This window comes from Oncorhynchus mykiss, chromosome 25 (genome assembly GCF_057628025.1).
Source record: "Oncorhynchus mykiss isolate SJ-2025 chromosome 25, ASM5762802v1, whole genome shotgun sequence".
In the NCBI taxonomy this organism is placed as follows: Eukaryota; Metazoa; Chordata; class Actinopteri; order Salmoniformes; family Salmonidae; genus Oncorhynchus; species Oncorhynchus mykiss.
Genome location: NC_143046.1, coordinates 86,352,057 through 86,374,219, shown reverse-complemented (window position 1 = coordinate 86,374,219; position 22,163 = coordinate 86,352,057). Strand labels below are relative to the sequence as shown.

General features: G+C 40.6%; 1 protein-coding gene across 1 annotated transcript in view; it reads left to right on the top strand.

Annotated features, from left to right (window-relative positions):
- The window catches only part of LOC110505924 (gamma-2-syntrophin-like), a 61,798-nt gene that overhangs the window by 4,907 nt on the left and 34,728 nt on the right, over positions 1–22,163 (top strand). Inside the window, exons 2-8 of the mRNA XM_036962738.2 lie at positions 3,319–3,456; positions 13,050–13,106; positions 14,988–15,045; positions 16,368–16,411; positions 16,766–16,807; positions 18,818–18,905; positions 20,084–20,175. Coding sequence (XP_036818633.2) covers positions 3,319–3,456; positions 13,050–13,106; positions 14,988–15,045; positions 16,368–16,411; positions 16,766–16,807; positions 18,818–18,905; positions 20,084–20,175 — 519 coding nt within the window. The remainder of the gene's footprint in view (positions 1–3,318; positions 3,457–13,049; positions 13,107–14,987; positions 15,046–16,367; positions 16,412–16,765; positions 16,808–18,817; positions 18,906–20,083; positions 20,176–22,163) is intronic.

Sequence of the window (22,163 nt, the reverse complement as noted above, 5' to 3'; positions counted from 1 at the left end):
GCGTTATGTTGGCTGACATTGCAGGGTGGCAGATAGCCTAGTGGTTAGAGCGTTGGACTTGTAACCAAAACTGTTGCAAGATCAAATCCCCAAACTGACAAGGTAAAAATCTGTCATTCTGCCCCTGAACAAGGCAGTTAACCCTCTGTTCCTAGGCCATTGAAAATAAGAATGTGTTCTTTTAACTGACTTGCCTATTTAAATAAATGTTAAATATATATATTTTTTAATTGTTAGCTACGCTATTCTTACGAACCACGTAGCTTTACAGCAGTTACCTAATGTTAGTTGGCTACTAATACATTGAAGTTGCCAGGCATTATATTAACTGTCTGCTATCTAACTAACTTCCCAAAGTTGAATGACTTGATTATTTACATTCTAAGTGTTATTAGTCATGCGATTCAACAACGATCTACTCCGATTTCAGAGCACTCTCGCGCAGAATAACTCATGAATTTACGAATGCTCGTTGAATATGGCCGGTGTCAGTAAACATAGGCAAAAATAAATGCAATTGTTGCCAGCAGCACAGATACAGTCACCAACGCGCTGGATAACATGAAAACAGCCTAATCAGCTCTGCTAGGGCGAGTAAAATAGTCAGTGAGGTGTTCTCTCACTTGTGTCTGGAAGTAGCTAGCCAACGTTAGCCAGTTAGCTTGGGTGCTTGACTGCCGTTGAAAGCTCGGATCAAACCTACTCCTCGGCCAGAGAGTTCTGTGTGGGCTCTAAACGCTCTGAGAGTGAAACACTCCGAATTTATGAACGGACAATCTGACAACGCACTGGATTTACATCTGACAACGCACTGGATTTACATCTGACAACGCTCTGGATTTACGAAGGGTTTAGCTAGTGATTTGTTATGCTAACAAGCTAGCAAGAGGTTGCATAACAATAGCATCAACTTCCGGTAGACAGGCGAAGCCTAGTACACTCAACTGCAAGGATACCGTTTGTTTACAGTATCCTAAAATGAACTAAAAGTATGTAGTTAGTATGGGTATTCAAACCAAGCTTATGTGTTCACTGTGTTCACTGCTATGAACTGTACTTCAGTTCAGTTTTAAGTGGCTTTCCCACTAAACTCGAACCACATTGTCATTCTGTAATCTGCGATGATGGAATTTATTAAAATTATTCAAAACAATACCTACCTGGAACCAGATGAAACATGGTGAGGTTTTTGTAAAAGGAAGTGTAGTTACTATGCAGTTCTCAGGTAATTATCATTTTAATAATTCATTTCTAAGTAACGTTCTAAGCAGTGGTCTGTAAAATAAAGTGTTACTATATTTACCCTAATGAGCTGCCCCATAATGCATCAGCATTTAAGACATCCTACACAAACACTTCATAGAAATAATCCATTATTTGAAATATTTATTCAACACTGTAATCATTTGTGACACTGGTGTGGGTCTGTTTACCAGATTACATTTGTTCTATGTCAAGATAAGACCAGTGTTACCATGAATCCCGAAATTCATGAATATTTAATGTACAGTATATTTTGTTTCACTGCCCAGCTCTGTTTCCTCCCAGTTCATAATTTTGTTATTGTAGCCTTTGGTAAGAACGTTGAGACGGTAACCTAAAGGTTGCTAGTTCGAATCCCCAAGCCGAAAATGTGCACAACCTGCCGATGTGCCCTTGAGCAAGTCACTGAATTATAATCGCTCCAGGGACGCTGGACAACGGTGACCCTGGGCTTGACTCCACTTTCCGAGGGTGTCTCAGAAGGATGTTGGGATATGCAGAACACACATTGCAATTTACACATGCGTATTAGTACGCACTTCTACACATGTGAAATAGAACAAATATAAACCAAATTATTATTATAAAATATGTTTCTATTGGGGTGAGAACTTTATTCATGAATTAATTAATTTATACTTATTTATTTATAGAGATGGTGGCAGTGCTCTTATTGTCCATTCAGGAACCCTCACCCATTCACCCACAATGTTGTCATTACGACTCTGAACCACTTCCCTGTGGTTTTTAACGTGTGGCTGTGTTCGGGCTTGTTAAACATCATGTTTGGCGGTACGTTACCACGGAAAAAACCTCCAACGACAAACGTAGTGAAAACCTCCATTTAGGTAGATATTATTTGCAGTCATTGGCTTATTGCACTAATAAGATGCCAGGATTCAATTTACGCTTTCTTTTCACCCCAACTGCATCCCCTAGAGAGAGGATGCCAGATATAATTATTGTCTTGTGTCCCCTCATGTATATTGTCCAGATGCGTTTTCCCTTAGTCGCTACATAACACTTTAAATAATAGTTATCTCCTTCTGGAAGTCAAGGGAAAATGCCTGACCTAAATTCCAAAACTGTCTTTGAAAAAGAATTGGGACCCTCCTCTACAACTTTAAAAGAGGCATGGATCAAACATTTGTGCTATCAAGAGATTACATCCCATCTACTTCCTAACGCGGTATGGGAATCAAACATAGGACCTTTATAGAGTCAAGTATTTTATTTAAAAGAAATGTTTTAACTAGGCAAGTCAGTTAAGAACAAATTCTTATTTACAATGACGGCCTGGGAACAGTGGGTTAACTGTCTTGTTCAAGGGCAGAATGACCGATTTCTACCTTGTCAGCTCAGGGATTCGATCTAGCAACCTTTCGGTTACTGGCACACAACACTAACCACCTGCCGCAAAAACCTGTTGTCTCTTTGTCATTATTGGCTATTGTGTGTAGATTGATGAGGGGAAACAATTAATTTAATACAATTTTAGAATAAGGCTGTAACCGTAACAAAATGTGGAAAAAGTCAAGTGGTCTGAATACTTTCCCGAATGCACTGTATGGTACTTAGGGCTTCAACAAAAAATGCTGCTTAGTTAAGCATTGTTTTAATTCAAATGTATTGTTTATTTTTATCTGTATTGCCTCTGATAAAATCCGATAATACCCGAGTGGAGCTTTGTTAAGAAAGACAGAGTTCTAGAATTTTCAAAGATTTGAAATAATTTGCCAAATGTGCTTTCTGTTCATTTTTGATCGTCCTTGCAGGTTTTTTTCCTTTCTTCTTCTAGCCTATTAGGACAAAAAGCAAGAGATGGAACGACAAACAAGGCGTAGAAATAATCCATGGAGGATATCATGTGAACAGAAGTAAAAGCACAACACTTTAGAGGGGGGAAAAAGTTTGTAAAAAAAAAAAATACAAAAGCCTTTTTTTTTTTTGTGAAGCAGCTCTTTGAGTTCCTGTTGTTAGTGAGAGAACTAGGTCACTATAGCAACACAGTAACTCAGGCAGGTAAAATGTATTTTTTTCTATCTATCTCAACAGACAAAATCTGGAATTGCCCTGCTGTATAACAAGGAGACCAGTAATACTTATGATGTCCATCTGAAGCTGACCAAAGAGGTGTTGACCATACAGAAGCTGGATGTGGTTTGCACGAGAGGGGGTGACCCACAATTAAATGTAAGTACTGAGGCTTTACCTTGACATTAGGGGGTGGGTTTGCCCATACTTGGGTTAACCAGGCACACATAACTAACACTTTAAACTCAAACTGGTATTTGTGCTCCTGTTACTCATTGTTCATTGACAAGAAATGACTTCAGTTCCGTTCACATTAATACCTATCCCTGATGATGACGAGACCACAGCTGACTCAAGCTTTTCACATCCTGACACTGATGTGTATAGCTTACGATAGCTTTAGTTGGATGTAATGGGGACATGAAAGATGTGATTCACATTTAGCCTTAGTATAGTAGCTTTAGTTGATATGCTTTGCGTCAACCCTTTCTAAAGAAGCCACACCCTCTTGTGTACATTTGTTTTAATATACTGTATTGAAAGTATCTAAAATGGCAGGGGCGGACTGGCCATCTGGCAATTCTGGAAAATGCCAGATGGGCTGCACCATTTTTTTTGTTGGGTCTGTTAAGATTTACAAAGTCAAGTGTTTCATCAAATAGAAGAGAATATGGATAGTTAAACATGTAAAGGGTGCCTTTAAATGTTTGGTCAAACAGTAAAATGCATTATCCTCATGATTCCGGTAATTCAATTGTCTGCCCTGCCGCTGTGCCTGTTCCCTCGCTTGGGCCTGCTGCTGTGATGAGCGAGCCACTCTCCTCTCCCTTGACGCGCTCAATCATTTTTTGTTTGTTCTGATTAAGATTTCAAAATGCAATTGCGGGAAAAACACAGCTTAGGAAGTTTCCTCACCTTGTCCACGTCGAAGAAAGGATGGTCTCAACTTGCTGTTTGTACAGTGCCTTCAAAACACAGGAAGTTGGTGGCACCTTAATTGGGGACGACTGGCTCGTGGCCGGAGCGGAATGGAATCAAATACATCAAACATGAGGCCATTCCATTCTCTCCATTATCCATTATTTATTAAGTCAGTTAAGAATAAATTCTTATTTACAATGACTGCCTACACCGGCCAAACCCAGACGACGCACCAGCCAAACCCAGACGACGCACCAGCCAAACCCAGACGACGCTGGGCCAATTGTGCGCCACCCTATGAGACTAACAATCACAGCCGGTTGTGATATAGCTTGGATTTGAACCAGGGTGTCTGTAGTGATGCCTGCGTCACTCAGGAGCCCCATAAGAGTGTAAACCCTGTCTAAGCCAGGGAAGGGGGTTTCTTACTAAGCTATATGGAATTGTTTTAGGAAGATATTAATATTAAGACCTCTTGAATTATCAAAAAAATATATAAAAAAGTATTTGATGACACATTCACCTCAAATATAAAATATATTTTGATTTGTTTAACACGTTTTTGGTTACTACTTGATTCCATATGCGTTATTTAATAGTTTTGATGTCTTAACTATTATTTTACAATGTAGAAAATAGTAAAAATAATGAAAAACCCTAGAATGAGTAGGTTTAGGTTGGAGTCATTAAAACTTGTTTTTCAACCACTCCACAAATCTCTTGTTAACAAACTATAGTTTTTGGCAAGTCAGTTAGGACATCTACTTTGTGCATGACACAAGTAATTTTTCCAACAATTGTTTACAGACAGATTATTTCACTTATAATTCACTGTATCACATTTCCAGTGGGTCAGAAGTTTACATAAAACTAAGTTGACTGAGCCTTTAAACAGCTTGGAAAATTCCAGAAAATTATGTCATGGCTTTAGAAGCTTCTGATAGGCTAATTGATATAATTTGAGTCAATTGGAGGTGTACTTGTGGATGTGTTTCAAGGCCTACCTTCAAACTCAGTGCCTCTTTGCTTGACATCATGAGAAAATCAAAAGAAATCAGCCAAGACCTCAGGAAATAAATTATAGACCTCCACAAGTCTGGTTTATCCTTGGGAGCATTGATCAAACGCCGGAAGGTACCACGTTCATCTGTACAAGCAATAGTACGCAAGTATAAACACAATGGGACCACGCAGCCGTCATACAGATCAGGAAGGAGACATATTTTGTCTCCTAGAGATGAATGTACATTGGTGCGAAAAGTGCAAATCAATCCCAGAACAACAGCAAAGGACCTTGTGAAGATACTGGAGGAAACAGGTACAAAAGTCTATATCCACAGTAAAACAAGTCCTAGTTCGACATAACCTGATAGGCCGCTCAGCAAGTGAGAAGACACTGCTCCAAAACCATCATAAAAAAGCCAGACTACGGTTTGCAACTGCACATAGGGACAAAGATTGTACTTTTTTGAGAAATGTCCTCTGGTCTGATGAAACAAAAATAGAACTGTTTGGCCATAATGACCATCGTTATGCTTGGAGGAAAAAGGGGGAGGCTTGCAAGCTGAAGAACACCATCCCAACCGTGAAGCATGGGGCTGGCAGCATTATGTTGTGGGGGTGCTTTGCTGCAGGAGGGACTGGTGCATTTCACAAAATAGATGGCATCATGAGGAAGGGAAATTATGTGGATATATTGAAGCAACATCTCAAGACATCAGTCAGAAAGTTAAAGCTTGGTCGAAAATGGGTCTTCCAAATGGACAATGACCCCAAGCATACTTCCAAACTTATGGCAAGATGGCTTAAGGACAACAAAGTCAAGGTATTGGAGTGGCCATCTCAAAGCCCTGACCTCAATCCTTTTGTTGGCAGACATTTGTTGGCAGAACTGAAAAAGCGTGTGTGGGCAAGGAGGCCTACAAACCTGACTCAGTTACACCAGCTCTGTCAGGAGGAATGGGCCAAAATTCACCCAACGTTTTGTGGGAAGCTTGTGGAAGGCTACCCGAAACTTTTGACCCAAATTAAACCATTTAAAGGAAATGCTTCCGAATTCTGATTGAGTGTATGTAAACTTCTGACCCACTGGGAATGTGATGAAAGAAATACAAAGTTGAATAAATCATTCTCTCTACTATCATTCTGACATTTCACATTCTTAACATAAAGTCGTGATCCTAACTGACTTAAGACAGGGAATTTTTAGTAGGATAAAATGTCAGATAATTGTGAAAAACGGAGTTTAAATGTAGTTGGCTAAGGTGTATGTAAACTTCCGACTTCAACTGTATATACACTCTGGTCTCCAACATTGCTTATCCTAATATTATGTATTTCTTAATTCCATTTTTCTACTCCAGATTTGTGTGAATTGTTAAATATTACTGCATCTGCTATATATGTGTATGCAACCAATACATTTTTGATTTGATTTAAAATGTCAAAATAATTATGGAATTATGGAATTATGTTGTTTTACATGTAGTCTACCTCTTCATTATGACAAGCATAAATACGTTCAGGAGTAAACATGCATAACTAGTCCCCAAGGGAGGCAGGAACCTAGGAGGAAACCTAGAGAGGAACCAGGCTCTGAGGCGTGGCCAGTCCTCTTCTGGCTCTGCCAGGTGTATATGATTAGAGTACATGGCCATTAAGGCCAGATCGATCTTCGAGATGTTCAAACGTTCATAGGAAAGGTCAAATAATAATCACAGTGGCAACTGGTCAGCACCTCAGGAGTAAATGTCAGTTGACTTGTCATAGCTGATCATTAAGAGGTCGTGACAGAATATATGTTAGACAGAGAGAGAGAGAGAGAGAGAGAGAGAGAGAGAGGCAGAGAGAGGGAGAGGCAGAGAGAGAGGGAGAGGGAAAGAGAGGGTCGAAACAGTTGGTCTGGGACAAAGTAGCACAACCAGTGAACAGGTCAGGATTCCATAGCTGCAGGCAGAACATCAGAAACTGGAACAGCAACACAACAATGTAGCACGTCTGTTGAACAGGTCAGGGTTCCATAGCTGCAGGCAGAACAGTAAACACTGGATTAGCAGCATGATCAGGTGGACTGGGGACAGCCAGGAGTCGTCAGGCCAGGTATTCCTGAGCCATGGTCCTAGGGCTCAGGTCCTCCAGGAGTGGAGATAGAGAGAGAGATAAGAGAATTAGAGAGATTATACCTAAATTCACACCAGACACCAGATAAGACAGGGAAATTACACCAGATATAACTGGCTGACCGTAGCCCCCCGGCACATACACTATTGCACAGGTACACAGGTACTGGAGACTGAGACGGGGGGTCGGGGACACTGTGACCCCGTCCAAAGTGCTTTGCCAAAGCACAGCACCCACACCACCAAAAGGATATTGCTACCCTAAGACAAGTGCGAGCATAGCCCACGAAGATACCCCACCCACTGCCCGAGGACATGAAAAAAGATCACGTCAGTGACTCAACCAACTCATGTTGAGTATAGTGAAGGAAGCCTGGCACAACATGATGCACCCCTCCCAAGGACGGCATGGGAGAGCACAAGCAAGCCAGTGACTCAGCCCCCGTAATAGGGTCAGAGGCAGAGAATCCCAGTGGAGAGAGGGGAGCCAGCCAGGCAGAGACAGCCAGGATGGTTCGTCATTCCAGTGCCTTGCCATTCACCTTCACACGCTGGGCCAGACAACACTCAATCATAGGACCTACTGAAGAGATGAGTCTTCAGTAAGGACCTAAAGGTTGAGACCGAGTCTGCCTCTCTCACATAGATTGGCAGACCCTTCCATAAAAATGTAGCTTTATGGAAGAAAGCCCTGCCTCCAGCTCTTTGCTTAGAAATTCTAAGAAAATTAAGTAGGCCTGCATCTTGTGACTGTAGCAGACGTGTACGTATGTACGGCAGGACCAAATCAGCGAGATAGGTCCATGTAAGGAGCAAGTCCATGTAATACTTGGTAGGTTATCAGTAAAACCTTGAAATCAGCCCTCGGCTTAACAGAAAGCCAGTGTAGAGAGGCTAGCACTGGAGTAATATGCTAATTTTTGGGGGGTTCTAGTCAAGATTCTAACAGCGATATTTAGCACTAGCTGAAGTTTATTTAGCGCTTTCCAGGTGGACAAGGAGTGGAGCATTGCAGTAGTTTAATGTTGATGTGACATTAGCATGGCTTAGATTTTCTGCATTTTTTTTGGTAAAGAGTGTCCGATTGTTTTGCAATGTTACGAACATGTAAAAAGGCTGCTCCTGAAATATTTTGAATATGTTCGTCAAAAGAAATATCAGGATCCAGAGCAACGCCAATGTCCTTCAAAGTTTTATTTGAGACGACTGTACAACCATCAAGATTCATTGTCAGATCCGACAGAAGATTTCTTTGTTTCTTGGGACCTAGAACTAGCATCTCTGTTTTGTCCGAGTTTAAAAGTAGAACATAAGCCGCCATCCACTTCCTTATGTCTGAAACACAGGCTTCCAGGGTAGGTGATTTTGGAGCTTCACCATGTTTCATCAAAATATACAGCTGTGTGTCATCTGCATAGCAGTGAAAGTTGACATTGTGTTTCCAAATACACCCAATCACTACATAGATACGTGGCGTCCTTACTAACTCAGTTGCCGGAGAGGAAGGAAACAGCTGAGGGATTTCACCATGAGACCAATGGTGACTTTAAAACAATTACAGAGTTTAATGGCTGTGATAGGAGAAAACTGAGGATGGATCAACAACATTTTAGTTCCTCCACAATACTAACCTAATCGACAGAGTGACAAGAAGGAAGCCTGTACACACAAAAAATATTCCAAAACATGCATCCAGTTTGCACCAATGTAATATTGCTAAATATCTATACTTTGATTTACTGAGTACCATTCTCCATATTTTCAAACATAGTGGTGGCTGCATCGTGTTAAGAATATGCTTGTAATCATTAAGGAGGTTTTCAGGATTAAAAAAAAGAAGCAGAAGGGAGCTAAGCACAGGAAAAATCCTAGAGGAAAACCTGCTTTCCACCAGACACTGGGAGATTAATTCACCTTTGTTAGAATTTTTTTTTCAAATGTTTCTTTTACTTTGAAATTAGAGTTTTCTGTGTAGGTCGTTGACAAAAAAAAAAGTCAAATTAAAACCAATTTTAATCCCACTTTGTAATACAACAAAATGTGGGGGAAAAAATCAAGGGGTGTGAACACTTTCTGAAGGAACCGTATACTTCATATTTCTCAACTCTCAATATTTAGCTCAATGGCAACTATTTTAAAACGAAGGAATTTGAAATGGCTTTGATATATGGAGCGGTAACACGCTCTAAATCCTCACCGGCCATTACGAGCCCATAGGCCAATAGGTAGCCTACAATTGCAAAGTTTTTTAAACATTTACTGTTGGATGACTACATGGCTAGTAGCAGTGGGTATTGTATTTAGAGTTAGAAATCTAGATTAAGGATGAAACGTTTACCGGTTTCACGATAAACCACGGTAACATTCCAGACGGTTTGTCTTACCGTTTCAAATGTTAATTATCATTAAAACCGTGTTTGAATACCACAGTTTGAAAAACTCATGGTAAATACTGTGTAGGTTTTGTTTTGTGTGAAAACATGGAGGAAGGCAGGGAACGTGCTCAGGAGATTTTTCAGTCTTCAAAGAGGACCAAATCTGAAGTGTGGTCGTATTTTGGGTTTTACAAGAGTGCTGAGGGAAACTTAATCGAAGATGATCAACCCGTCTGCAGAATATGCAAAAAAAAAAAAAAAAAAAACGCACTTCAAATCTCTCGAGTCATCTCACCCACTACTTTATAGCGAATGCAAGGTAAGTTAACTTTTACCTCAATGCATGATGTGGAGACTTCGGAATGGGGGGGAAAATGTCATAGTTTGTCTAACTTGTTAATAGCTTGTCAATAATGTAAACTGAAGCGTTCAGTTTGACCTACTGTTGTAAAACACGACGCGTTGTCTGCAGACTCTATTCGCCCATTACACACGATAACACGTTATGTAGTTTAGTCACCCAACCAACACATTTTGTTCATTTAAAATCCGTCAGTCGTCGACTTGGTTGTAAAAGTGTTCCAACAGGAGACTCCTATACAAGACTCCTGTAATGATGTCAATTGTTGGGCTCATTGCAATTACTATCACTGTCTACTTAAGACTCATTTGTATTTATGTACATTTGTGCATGGGGTCATTGCATATACTAAAATGTAACTTTGAAGATAGACTGTGTGTGTGTGAGTGAATAATTATAACAATAATTCTAATGTAACAACACTAATAATAATAATAATAATAATAATGCATTTGCCATTGACTTGTTTACAGAGTGGCCAGGCAGCAGGCAAACCCAGTGATGCTACTGGTCCCTCCTCATCTACAGTTGTGACACAGACACTCCAGCAAAGGCAGGCTACTTATGCATCCACATCAAAAAATGCTCAAGACTTCACTGCAGCTCTTTCATATTACATTACAAAGGACATGATGCCATTTCAAACTGTTGAGAGGCCTGGCTTTCTGAGGCTGATGAAGGCTGCCGTGCCTCGAGGCCTGGCTTTCTGAGGCTGATGAAGGCTGCCGTGCCTCGCTAAAAAGTGCCATCACGAACATTCTTTTCCAAGCCTGAAATCCCAAACTTGTACTACCAGGTTAAATCTGATGTTGGAAAAAGTTTGGCTCAAGACACATGGTTTTCTGCAACTACTGACCTCTGGAACAGTGAAAGCTAAGGGTGGTCAACCCTACAACTGTGGAACCCTACAACTGTGGAAACACAGTTGTTCCTAGAAGATCATTCGGCTCACAACATCAGTTTTTTGAAAATATTTTGGAAGAGTGGGGGAGGGGTCAACAAAAATACCTGGTCTACATAACCACAGACAACGCAACAAACATTATTTGTTTAAATCTTTATTTAACTAGGCAAGTCAGTTAAGAAGAAATTCTTACTTTCAATGATGGCCTAAGGAACAGTGGGTTAACTGTTCCCAGGTGGTCTAACATACATACAGGATGTTAGACCAGCAGCACCTTATGTAGGTGACCAAATACTTATTTTCCACCAAAATGTGCAAATAAATTCATAAAAAATCCTACAATGTGATTTTCTGCATTTTTTTCTCATTTTGTCTGTCATAGTTGAAGTGTACTTATGATGAAAATTACAGGCCTCTCTCATATTTTTAAGTGGGAGAACTTGCACAATTGGTGGCTGACTAAATACTTTTTTTGCCCCACTGTAGATGTACATTACCATTCAAAAGTTTAGGGTCACTTAGAAATGTCCTTGTTTTTGAAAGAGAAAATATGTTTTTGTCCATTTAAAATAACATAAAATTGATCAGAAATAGGGTGTAGACATTGTTTATATTATAAATGACTATTGTAGCTGAAAACGGCAGATTTATTTATGGAATATCTACACTGGTCACGATAACAACACGTAGCACGCGCTCTAGCAGGTATATGTCACTGGTCATCCCCAAAGCCAACACCCCCTTTGGCCGCCTTTCCTTCCAGTTCTCTGCTGCTAATGACTGCAACGAATTGCAAAAACTGCTGAAGCTGGAGACTTATATTTCCCTCACTAACTTTAAACATCAGCTATCTGAGCAGCTAACCGATCGCTGCAGCTGTACATAGCCCATCTGTAAATAGCCCATACAATCTACCTACCTCATCCCCATATTGTTTTTATTTACTTTTCTGCTCTTTTGCACATCAGTATTTCTACTTGCTCATCACCATCTGCTCATTTATCATTCCAGTGTTAATTTGCTAAATTGTAATTACTTCGCTATTATGGCCTATTTATTGCCTTACCTCATCACTCCATTTGCACACACTGTACATAGACTATTTTTTGTGTTATTGACTGTACGCTTGTTTATTCCATGTGTAACTTTGTGTTGTTTGTGTCGCATTGCTTTGCATTATCTTGGCCAGGTCGCAGAACTTGATCTCAACTAGCCTTCCAGGTTAAATAAAGGTGAAAAAAAAAAAAAAAAAAATAGGTGTAAAGAGGCATTCCAATGGCACGTTGTATTAGCCAATCCAAGTTTATCGTTTTAAAAGGCTAATTGATCATTAGACAACCCTTTTCCAATTATGTTAGCACAGATGAAAACTGTTGTTCTGATTTAAAGAAGCAAGAAGTCTGTCCCTCTTTAGACTTGTTGGAGCATCAGCAATGAGGCCCTTTATCTACTTGCCCAGATTCAGATGAACTCATGGATACCATTTTGATGTCTCTGTATGAACGTTAGAGGTAGTTTTGCCAGCCAATGCTAACTAGCATTAGCGCAATGACTGGAAGTTTTTTTTTTTACCTTTATTTAACTAGGCAAGTCAGTTAAGAAGAAATTCTTACTTTCAATGACGGCCTAAGGAACAGTGGGTTAACTGCCTGTTCAGGGGCAGAATGACAGATTTGTACCTTGTCAGCTCAGGGATTTGAACTTACAACCTTCCGGTTGCTAGTCCAACGCTCTAACCACTAGGCTACTAGCATTCTAAACTACCTCGAACTTCCTTCATACTGGACACAAAGACATAAAAATGGTATCCGGTGGGAGTTGGCAGCAGGCACTGTGATATGGGCTGGTGTGTATAAAGTGCCAGGGACGGATTCTTGTCCCAGTCCTCCCCTGATAAGAAGCTGTTACTGCGTTCTTTATTTATTTTTCTATGGAGGCATGCTGTATCTTTCAATGCTATGGTTTTGATCGTAAAGACTATCAACTGGAAATTTAGCACCACAGTGTTACACTCCAAACTTGTTTCAATATTTAAATATTATTTTACCAAGGTCAATTCCCATTTTTTAAAGCACAGAACTGTCGTACTCCGAAGACAGGCAGCTCGAGGTCTGGGTATCAGCATCAAAGTAAGTGGTTCATTTTCATCAATACAAATACTGGGCCTTTTAATTGGGGGATTTCAATGCACACATGGTATAGATGAGGAAGTTCCTGGTACTGCGTCTGCTAGATCAACGTACAGTTCACACATGGTACAGATGAGGAAGTTACTGCGTCTGCTACAGTTGAAAGTCGGAAGTTTACATGCACCTTAGCCAAATACATTTAAGCTTAGTTTTTCAAAATTCCTATAATTTAATCCAAGTAAAAAATCCCTGTCTTAGGTCAGTTATGATCACCACTTTATTTTAAGAATGTGAAATGTCAGAATAATAGTAGAGAGAATAATTTCAGCTTTTATTTATTTTATCACATTCCCAGTGGGTCAGAAGTTTACATACACTCAATTAGTATTTGGTAGCATTGCCTTTAAATTGTTTAACTTGGATCAAACTTTTCGGGTAGCCTTCCACAAGCTTCCTACAATAAGGTGGGTGAATTTTGGCCCATTCCTCCTGACAGAGCTGGTATGACTGAGTCAGGTTTGTAGGCCTCCTTGCTCGCACACGCTTTTTCAGTTCTGCCCACGAATGTTCTATAGGATTGAGGTCAGGGCTTTGTGATGGCCACTCCAATACCTTGACTTTGTTGTCCTTAAGCCATTTTGCCACAACTTTGGAAGTATGCTTGGGGTCATTGTCCATTTGGAAGACCCAAGATTTAACTTCCACTGATGTCTTGAGATGTTTTTTTTCAATATATACACATAATTTTCCTCCCTCATGATGCCATCTATTTTGTGAATAGCACCAGTCCCTCCTGCAGCAAAGCACCTCCACAACATAATGCTGCCACCCCCGTGCTTCACGGTTGGGATGGTGTTCTTCGGCTTGCAAGCCTCCCTCTTTTTCCTCCAAACAGTTCTATTTTTGTTTCATCAGACCAGAGGACATTTCTCCAAAAAGTACGATCTTTGTCCCCATGTGCAGTTGCAAACTGCAGTCTGGCTTTTTTTGGCGGTTTTGGAGCAGTGGCTTCTTGCTTGCTGAGCGGCCTTTCAGGTTATGTCGATATAGGACTCATTTTACTGTGGATATAGATACTTTTGGACCTGTTTCCAACAGCATCTTCACAAGGTCCTTTGCTGTTGTTTCTGGGATTGATTCGCACCAAAGTACGTTCATCTCTAGGAGACAGAATGCGTCTCCTTCCTGAGCGGTATGACGGCTGCGTGGTCCCATGGTGTTTATACTTGCGTACTATTATTTGTACAGATGAACGTGGTACCTTCAGGTGTTAATAAATTGTTCCCAAGGACGAATCAGACTTGTGGAGGTCCACCATTTTTTTCTGAGGTCTGAGGCTCATTTCTTTTGATTTTCCCGTGATGTCAAGCAAAGAGGCACTGAGTTTGAAGGTAGGCCTTGAAATACATCCACAGGTACACCTCCAATTGACTCAAATTATGTAAATTATGTCAATTAGCCTATCAGAAGCTTCTAAGCCACATAATTTTCTGGAATTTTCCAAGCTGTTTAAAGGCACAGTCAACTTAGTGTATGTAAACTTCTGACCCACTGAAATTGTGATACAGTGAATTATAAGTGAAATAATCTGTCTGTAAACAATTGTTGGAAAAATTACTTGTGTCATGCACAAAGTCGATGTCCTTAACCGACTTGCCAAAACTATAGTTTGTTAACAAAAAATGTGTGGAGAGGTTTAAAAACGAGTTTTAATGATTCCAACTTAAGGGTATGTAAACTTCCGACTTCAACTGTATATCAACGTACAGTTCTTTGTGGAATGAAACTTTGATCTGCTTGCTTGTTCAGTGCATATTTTCCGTAGATTTATATGAAGTTACACTTTGTGATTAATAATGACCTTTCTCTTGTGACTCTCAGGGCGGTGCTGAGCATAAAGTGCCTGTGGTCATTTCAAAGATATTTAAAGATCAAGCAGGTAAGTATTGAATGTTTCTCCCAGTGATGTGGACTGAAACATCTGACATTTACACTGCTGTTAAGAAGGATATCAAGTTACAACATTTTAGGTTAAGTTGCTTTAATGTCATGCAGTTACTGTATGACTACTAAACCAGAATGCAGTTGCTCAGGTATAGATGGAAATCTGCTGATGAGGTATAAATCAGTGGTTTAATTGTAATGGATAGAAACTAGACACGTTCTGTTTCAACTTAGCCATTAGAACCCCCCCCCCCACCCTTCTGGTAGTGAAAGCATGAATGCATGCTTCTAATAACCCAGAGAGTAAGTTAACATCTTGCCTCTAATCAACCAGAGAGGAAGTTAACATCTTGCCTTTAATAAACCAGAGAGGAAGTTAACATCCTGCCTTTAATAACCCAGAGAGGAAGTTAACATCCTGCCTCTAATAACCCAGAGAGGAAGTTAACATCCTGCCTCTAATAACCCAGAGAGGAAGTTAACGTCCTGCCTCTAATAACCCAGAGAGGAAGTTAACATCCTGCCTCTAATAACCCAGATAGGAATATGTCTTTAATAAACCAGAGAGGAAAGTTAACATCCTGCCTCTAATAACCCAGAGAGGAAGTTAACATCCTGCCTCTAATGAACCATAGAGGAACATGTCTTTAATTAACCAGAGAGAAACATGTCTTTAATTAACCAGAGAGAAACATGTCTTTAATTAACCAGAGAGAAACATGTCTTTAATTAACCATAGAGGAACATGCCTTTAATTAACCAGAGAGAAACATGTCTTTAATTAACCAGAGAGGAACATGCCTTTAATTAACCAGAGAGGAACATGTCTTTAATTAACCAGAGAGAAACATGTCTTTAATTAACCAGAGAGGAACATGCCTTTAATTAACCAGAGAGAAACATGTCTTTAATTAACCAGAGAGGAACATGTCTTTAATTAACCAGAGAGGAACATGTCTTTAATAACCCAGAGAGGAACATGTCTTTAATAACCCAGAGAGGAACATGTCTTTAATAACCCAGAGAGGAAGTTAACGTCCTGCCTCTAATAACCCAGAGAGGAAGTTAACGTCCTTCTTCAAGAGAGCCATGGAAATCTTTTCACCAGTTAAGAAGTTTCATTGTTTAGTAAATCGCTGCTGCAAATTACTTATTAGTTCCATATTTCATGGTTTCCTGTGTTCCTGAGAGCTCTGTGGTGTCAGTGGAGATTAAGCAGACAGGAACATTGATTGCTATTTCCATCGTGAATGGGAATTAGTAATTATTTTCTAATGTTTTCATTAACCTTTGACTCTCAACGATTGCCTCCTGCAGCAGATCAAACTGGGAAGCTGTTCGTCGGGGACGCTATGTTACAGGTTAGTACACTGGCTCTTAGCTTTTATCTGTCAAAGCTGCCTGAGGTCAGAGGTGAGAGACAGAGAGATATGCTCTTTTGAATTTGAATTGAGCTGCCCTCTTCCATCGGAGTGTGAGTTGTAATTTCAAAAGATGCTATTTGACCCTGCCACAAAATACATGGAATTTGAATTTGATCATAGATCCAACCGATAAACAAAAATGTATATTTATTTGCTTAACTTTTCTGCTCTGTGTGTCTCTCATCAGATTCAACGTATGGCTGTAAAATAACCGAACAATATTTACAATGACACTTTTAAATCAGTTAGTTTGCTAACTGTGCTTCATACTTTCTCCTTTACTCTGTTTAGATCAATGGCATTAATGTCGAACATTGTAGTCATGAAGAAGCTGTGAGTATCATTTAATTAGCTGCTGCACAGACATTGTCACGTACTCTTTTCCCAGATTTGAAAGCAAAATCATTCCACGTGATTGCCAAAAGCTGAGACATGCTTCGTCAAGCGAACAGCTCTGTCATGTCATACAGGAGACTAATTTAGTTTGTCTTGTTTTCTCGTCCTGACTGTGACAAATCAATATGGAGTATATTCATTAGACAAAAGCTGCACAGAACTTGAGTCTCCGAGTATAGGGGGAACTATCAGCAATTCTAGCTCTCATGCTCTCTCTCTGTCTCTCTCTCTCTCTCTCCCTCTCTCTCTCTCTCTCTCTCTCTCTCTCTCTCTCTCTCTCTCTCTCTCTCTCTCTGTCTCTCTCTCTCTCTCTCTCTCTCTCTCTCTCTCTCTCTCTCTCTCTCTCTCTCTCTCTCTCTCTCTCTCTCTCTCTCTCTCTCTCTCTCTCTCTCTCTCTCTCTCTCTCTCTCTCTCTCTCTCTCTCTCTCTCTCTCTCTCTCTGTCTCTCTGTCTCTCTCTCTCTCTCTCTCTCTCTCTCTCTCTCTCTCTCTCTCTCTCTCTCTCTCTCTCTCTCTCTCTCTGTCTCTCTCTCTCTGTCTCTCTGTCTCTCTCTCTCTGTCTCTCTGTCTCTCTCTCTCTGTCTCTCTCTCTCTCTCTCTCTGTCTCTCTCTCTCTCTCTCTCTCTCTCTCTCTCTCTCTCTCTCTCTCTCTCTCTGTCTCTCTCTCTCTGTCTCTCTGTCTCTCTCTCTCTGTCTCTCTCTCTCTGTCTCTCTCTCTCTCTCTCTCTCTCTCTCTCTGTCTCTCTCTCTCTCTCTCTCTCTCTCTCTGTCTCTCTCTCTCTGTCTCTCTGTCTCTCTCTCTCTGTCTCTCTGTCTCTCTCTCTCTGTCTCTCTCTCTCTCTCTCTCTCTCTCTCTCTCTCGCTCTCTGTCTCTCTCTCTCTCTCTCTCTCTCTCTCTCTCTCTCTCTCTCTCTCTCTCTCTCTCTCTCTCTCTCTCTCTCTCTCTCTCTCTCTCTCTGTCTCTCCTCTCTCTCTCCTCTCCCCCCTCCTCTCTCTCTCTCTCTCTCTCTCTCTCTCTCGCTCTCTGTCTCTCTCTACTTAGCTCCAAACAGCTGTTCTCTTCTATTCACCTCCAGAACGTCAGAGACATCATGAGCAATTCATTTCGGGAAAATGTAAAGCGTATATAGCCAAGCTGTCTCAATAGTCACCGGCTATAGCAACAAGGGCAAACGACTGATGTTGTTGGGAAGAAGTAGAATATATTAATTGCTGACAACAAAGCTGAGGGTAGTTGGAAAGGAAAGGCTTTCATTTGGATACAAATCTGAAAAATAAGCATGAACATTTGTATAATTGTAGGCCTACTGCTAAAAAACAACCTTATTTCTTGACTTGGCTCTGTCTGTGCCATATCAAGTGCAGATACCTTCTAGAAATCAGATAATGGGTTTGTGTGATCTCAGACATTGAGAGAGTAATTACTTTATATTATTGGCTTGTATTTTGCTAGCTTCTCACCAGGCAAATGAATGGCTATATTTGAAGTTATGGTATTGTATGTGATTACTGAAGTGACATCAATTCAGACAGGGCTTAACTGCTGATTGCATATTCTGTATTTTGCTCAAGTGGTGCGTTGCGTGTGCTTAAGTGCTGTACAGCTACATGTACTTGTGGCTTGCTATTTTATTCATCTGAGATGACAAGCTCTCATTCTCTCTCTCTCTCTCTCTCTCTCATCCTCTCTCTCTCTCTCTCTCTCTCATCCTCTCTCTCTCTCTCTCTCTCTCTCTCTCTCTCATCCTCTCTCTCTCTCTCTCTCTCATCCTCTCTCTCATCCTCCCATTCTCTCTCTCTCTCTCTCTCTCTCTCTCTCTCTCATCCTCCCATTCTCTCTCATCCTCCCATTCTCTCTCATCCTCCCATTCTCTCTCTCTCTCTCTCTCTCTCTCTCTCTCTCTCTCTCTCTCTCTATCTCTATCTCTCTCTCTCTCTCCTCTGGCAGGTTCATCTCCTGCGGACTGCCGGGGAGGAAGTCACCATCACTGTGCGGTACCTCAGGGAAGTTCCATCTTTTCTAAAGCTCCCATTGGGTAAGAGTTCTGAGTGGATTCACCATTACATGTTTCATGTCGTATTCTGTACTGTAACTAGAGGCATCACTACAGATACCCTGGTTCAAATCCAGGCTGTATCACAACCGCCCGTGATTGGGAGTTTGGCCCAGGTTTGGCCGGTGTAGATCGTAATTGTAAATACGAATTTGTTCTTAACTGACTTGCCTAGTTAAATAAAAAGCAAAACATTTGTATTAACCTCTGAGGTTTGCTGTATTCTTCAGAAGATTGGCTAGAACAGTAGCTGGGGCTTCAGTACCTAAGCTAATGCCACATCAAACACCTGCATTTGTCTTTGTTGGCCTCCCTGCTTGACCTACAGCATGCAAGAATACACAGTGAAGGGGAAAGTCATGCAACAGACTGCTGTCATCTGCTCTTACATTGAAGGTTGTTTTTTTTGGTCTGTTTTTGACCATGTGATCACCCAATAGCACCCAATAGCTTTGATGTCCAGAATCCTAGCAACCTTATTGAGTCTAGAAATGGACCTTTGAAGTTGTCGGCTTGATGACTCAACAATGAAGAAGTAGAGCTTTATGCTGATTGGTTGGATGAGAGAGTGTAAAAAGAGCTCCATTAGACCTAGTTGTATTCTTAGCTATGCTAATGAACCACATGGTCCGGGTCCCAGGTTAGACACATACTAGCACAAGAATCTTAAGATTCTCTACTGACTGGCCACGGTGTTATGATACCTGTGGTGCCCAGAGAGGCAGCCACGGTGTTATGATACCTGAGGTGCCCAGAGAGAACAATGCTGTCTCTATACTGTATACACTGTTTATCATCTGTACATTCTATATATATATATATATATATATATATATATATATATATATATATATATATATTCTGTCTATATATATTCAATATTCTGTCTGTTTATTCTGTTTACTGTGGCACATTCTGTTCATGTACTGTACATGAACCTGGCCTATAAAGGTGATTGAGGTAGAGCCTAAGGCTGATTTTGAGGCTGATTCTCAGGCTGAGGCTAATTTCCAGGCTGATTTCTGAGACTGATTCCCAGGCTGATTTCTGAGACCGATTCTGAGACTGAGGCTGATTCTCAGGCTGATTCTGCGGCTGAGGCTGAACACATTAAGTATTTCATGTTTCAACAATATAACATTTGCTCTCATGGTTTTCAGGCTCTCCTGTACCACCCGCTGATCAAAGTAGCAGAGTATCTTCACCACTATGTGACAGTGGTTTACATTTAAATGGGAATTCTAGCAACACGGTAAGTAAACCTTTATACAATTGCATTGTTTTTCTTCCATTAAATGTGCTTGTGATTCCAGTAGCAGGCATTAAAGTCACACTAATACAAACTGACAATTTGAGAAAGCTCCCAATACCCGGTTTGAGGATTTGATATCTGGTTTAGACTGAGGGAGGCGGTGAGGATGGAAGTTGACAGGTATTCCTACAGTCTCCCCGTAGCCAGATTTAAAGCACAATTCTTGAAATTAACAAAGCATTGCTACAACCATACTCACTTGGCAGTGAACCAATGATGTAGATGGAAGCCAATCAGAGTGATCTTAGCATGTGGCAAAGCGACGTTGCCTTCCTCGGCCCTGAAGTAATGTAACCCATGTTCATAACAGCTCCCAGATTCTGTAGTATTAGTGGATATGACAGGGACTAGTTTAGGAGGGCAGGATACTGTTGTGGCTCCTCTCATGAGACCTGTCTCCCTGAAAAACATCTTGAACCTCTGCGATCTACTGGCAATAGGGGAAACTGAGTGTACTATTGAAACCGAGACCGTTAGTACACGCTACAAAAAATATTTTAACTGGCCAATTGTTCCTTGTCTTGCAGCTAGACTGTGAGTGGTTTCCCATTCTACATTCTTCACAGTGATTTGAATGTTCCTGGTCTAAAAACAGTGCAGAATATTTTCCCAGCATGCACATTTCCTGCCATGCAAATGGACCTTCTTGCAACAGCTATCTATAGTTTTCACACCTGATGGAAACCAAAAGCACACTCCGATTGTGTTTTGTAATCTCTAGTACTGGTACCTGACTGACCTTAAGCTTTATTATGAATGAGTGTAGCATATTCAATTCTCAAAAGACTTCATTCCCTGGTAGTCTTTGAACATGAAATATTTAGGATGGCGCAGGAAGGACGTCAGAAGGCCCCATTTTCAGAGGAAATCTAGCCCTGTGTCTGTTCAGTCTATTGTTATCTTCCCCAACAGCTAGAGAATGTCAATCCTGGAGCACTGAGCTCTGTGGACTGCATTATCACTGCATTATCACTGTATTCAATTGCGGTATCGCTGCATCATCTCTGCATTATCACTGTATTAACGGTGTTGTCACTGTATTCGCTGCAGTATCACTGTATACTCACTGCATAATCACCACGTAATCGCTGCATTATCACTGCATTAACAACATGGTCACTGTGTTCGCTGCAGTATCACTGTATACTCACTGCACAATCACTACATAATCACTGCATTATCACTGCATTAACAACATGGTCACTGTATTCGCTGCAGTATCACTGTATACTCACTGCATAATCACTACATAATCACTGCATTATCATTGTATTAACAACACGGTCACTGTATTCACTGCAGTATCACTGTATACGCACTGCATAATCACTGCACTATCACTGTACTAACAACATGACCACTGTATTCACTGCAGTATCACTGTATACTCACTGCATAATCACTACATAATCACTGCATTATCACTGTATTAACAACATGGTCACTGTATTCACTGCAGTATCACTGTATACGCACTGCATAATCACTGCACTATCACTGTACTAACAACATGACCACTGTATTCACTGCAGTATCACTGTATACTCACTGCATAATCACTACATAATCACTGCATAATCACTGTATTAACAACATGGTCACTGTATTCGCTGCAGTATCACGGCATAATCACTGCATTAACTATATTATCATTGTATTCACTGCACTATTACTGCATTCATGTGTTCTTTTCAACTGTGGGATAATATACTCTGACACATGCTTACCTATGCGTAAACAGGTCAGGTTTTGACTTAATGCGACATCATGGATCAGCTGTCTGGGTTCTCGTAATAGATCATCTGTCTGGGTTCTCGTAATAGATCAGCTGTCTGGGTTCTCGTAATAGATCAGCTGTCTGGGTTCTCGTAATAGATCATCTGTCTGGGTTCTCATAATAGATCATCTGTCTGGGTTCTCGTAATAGA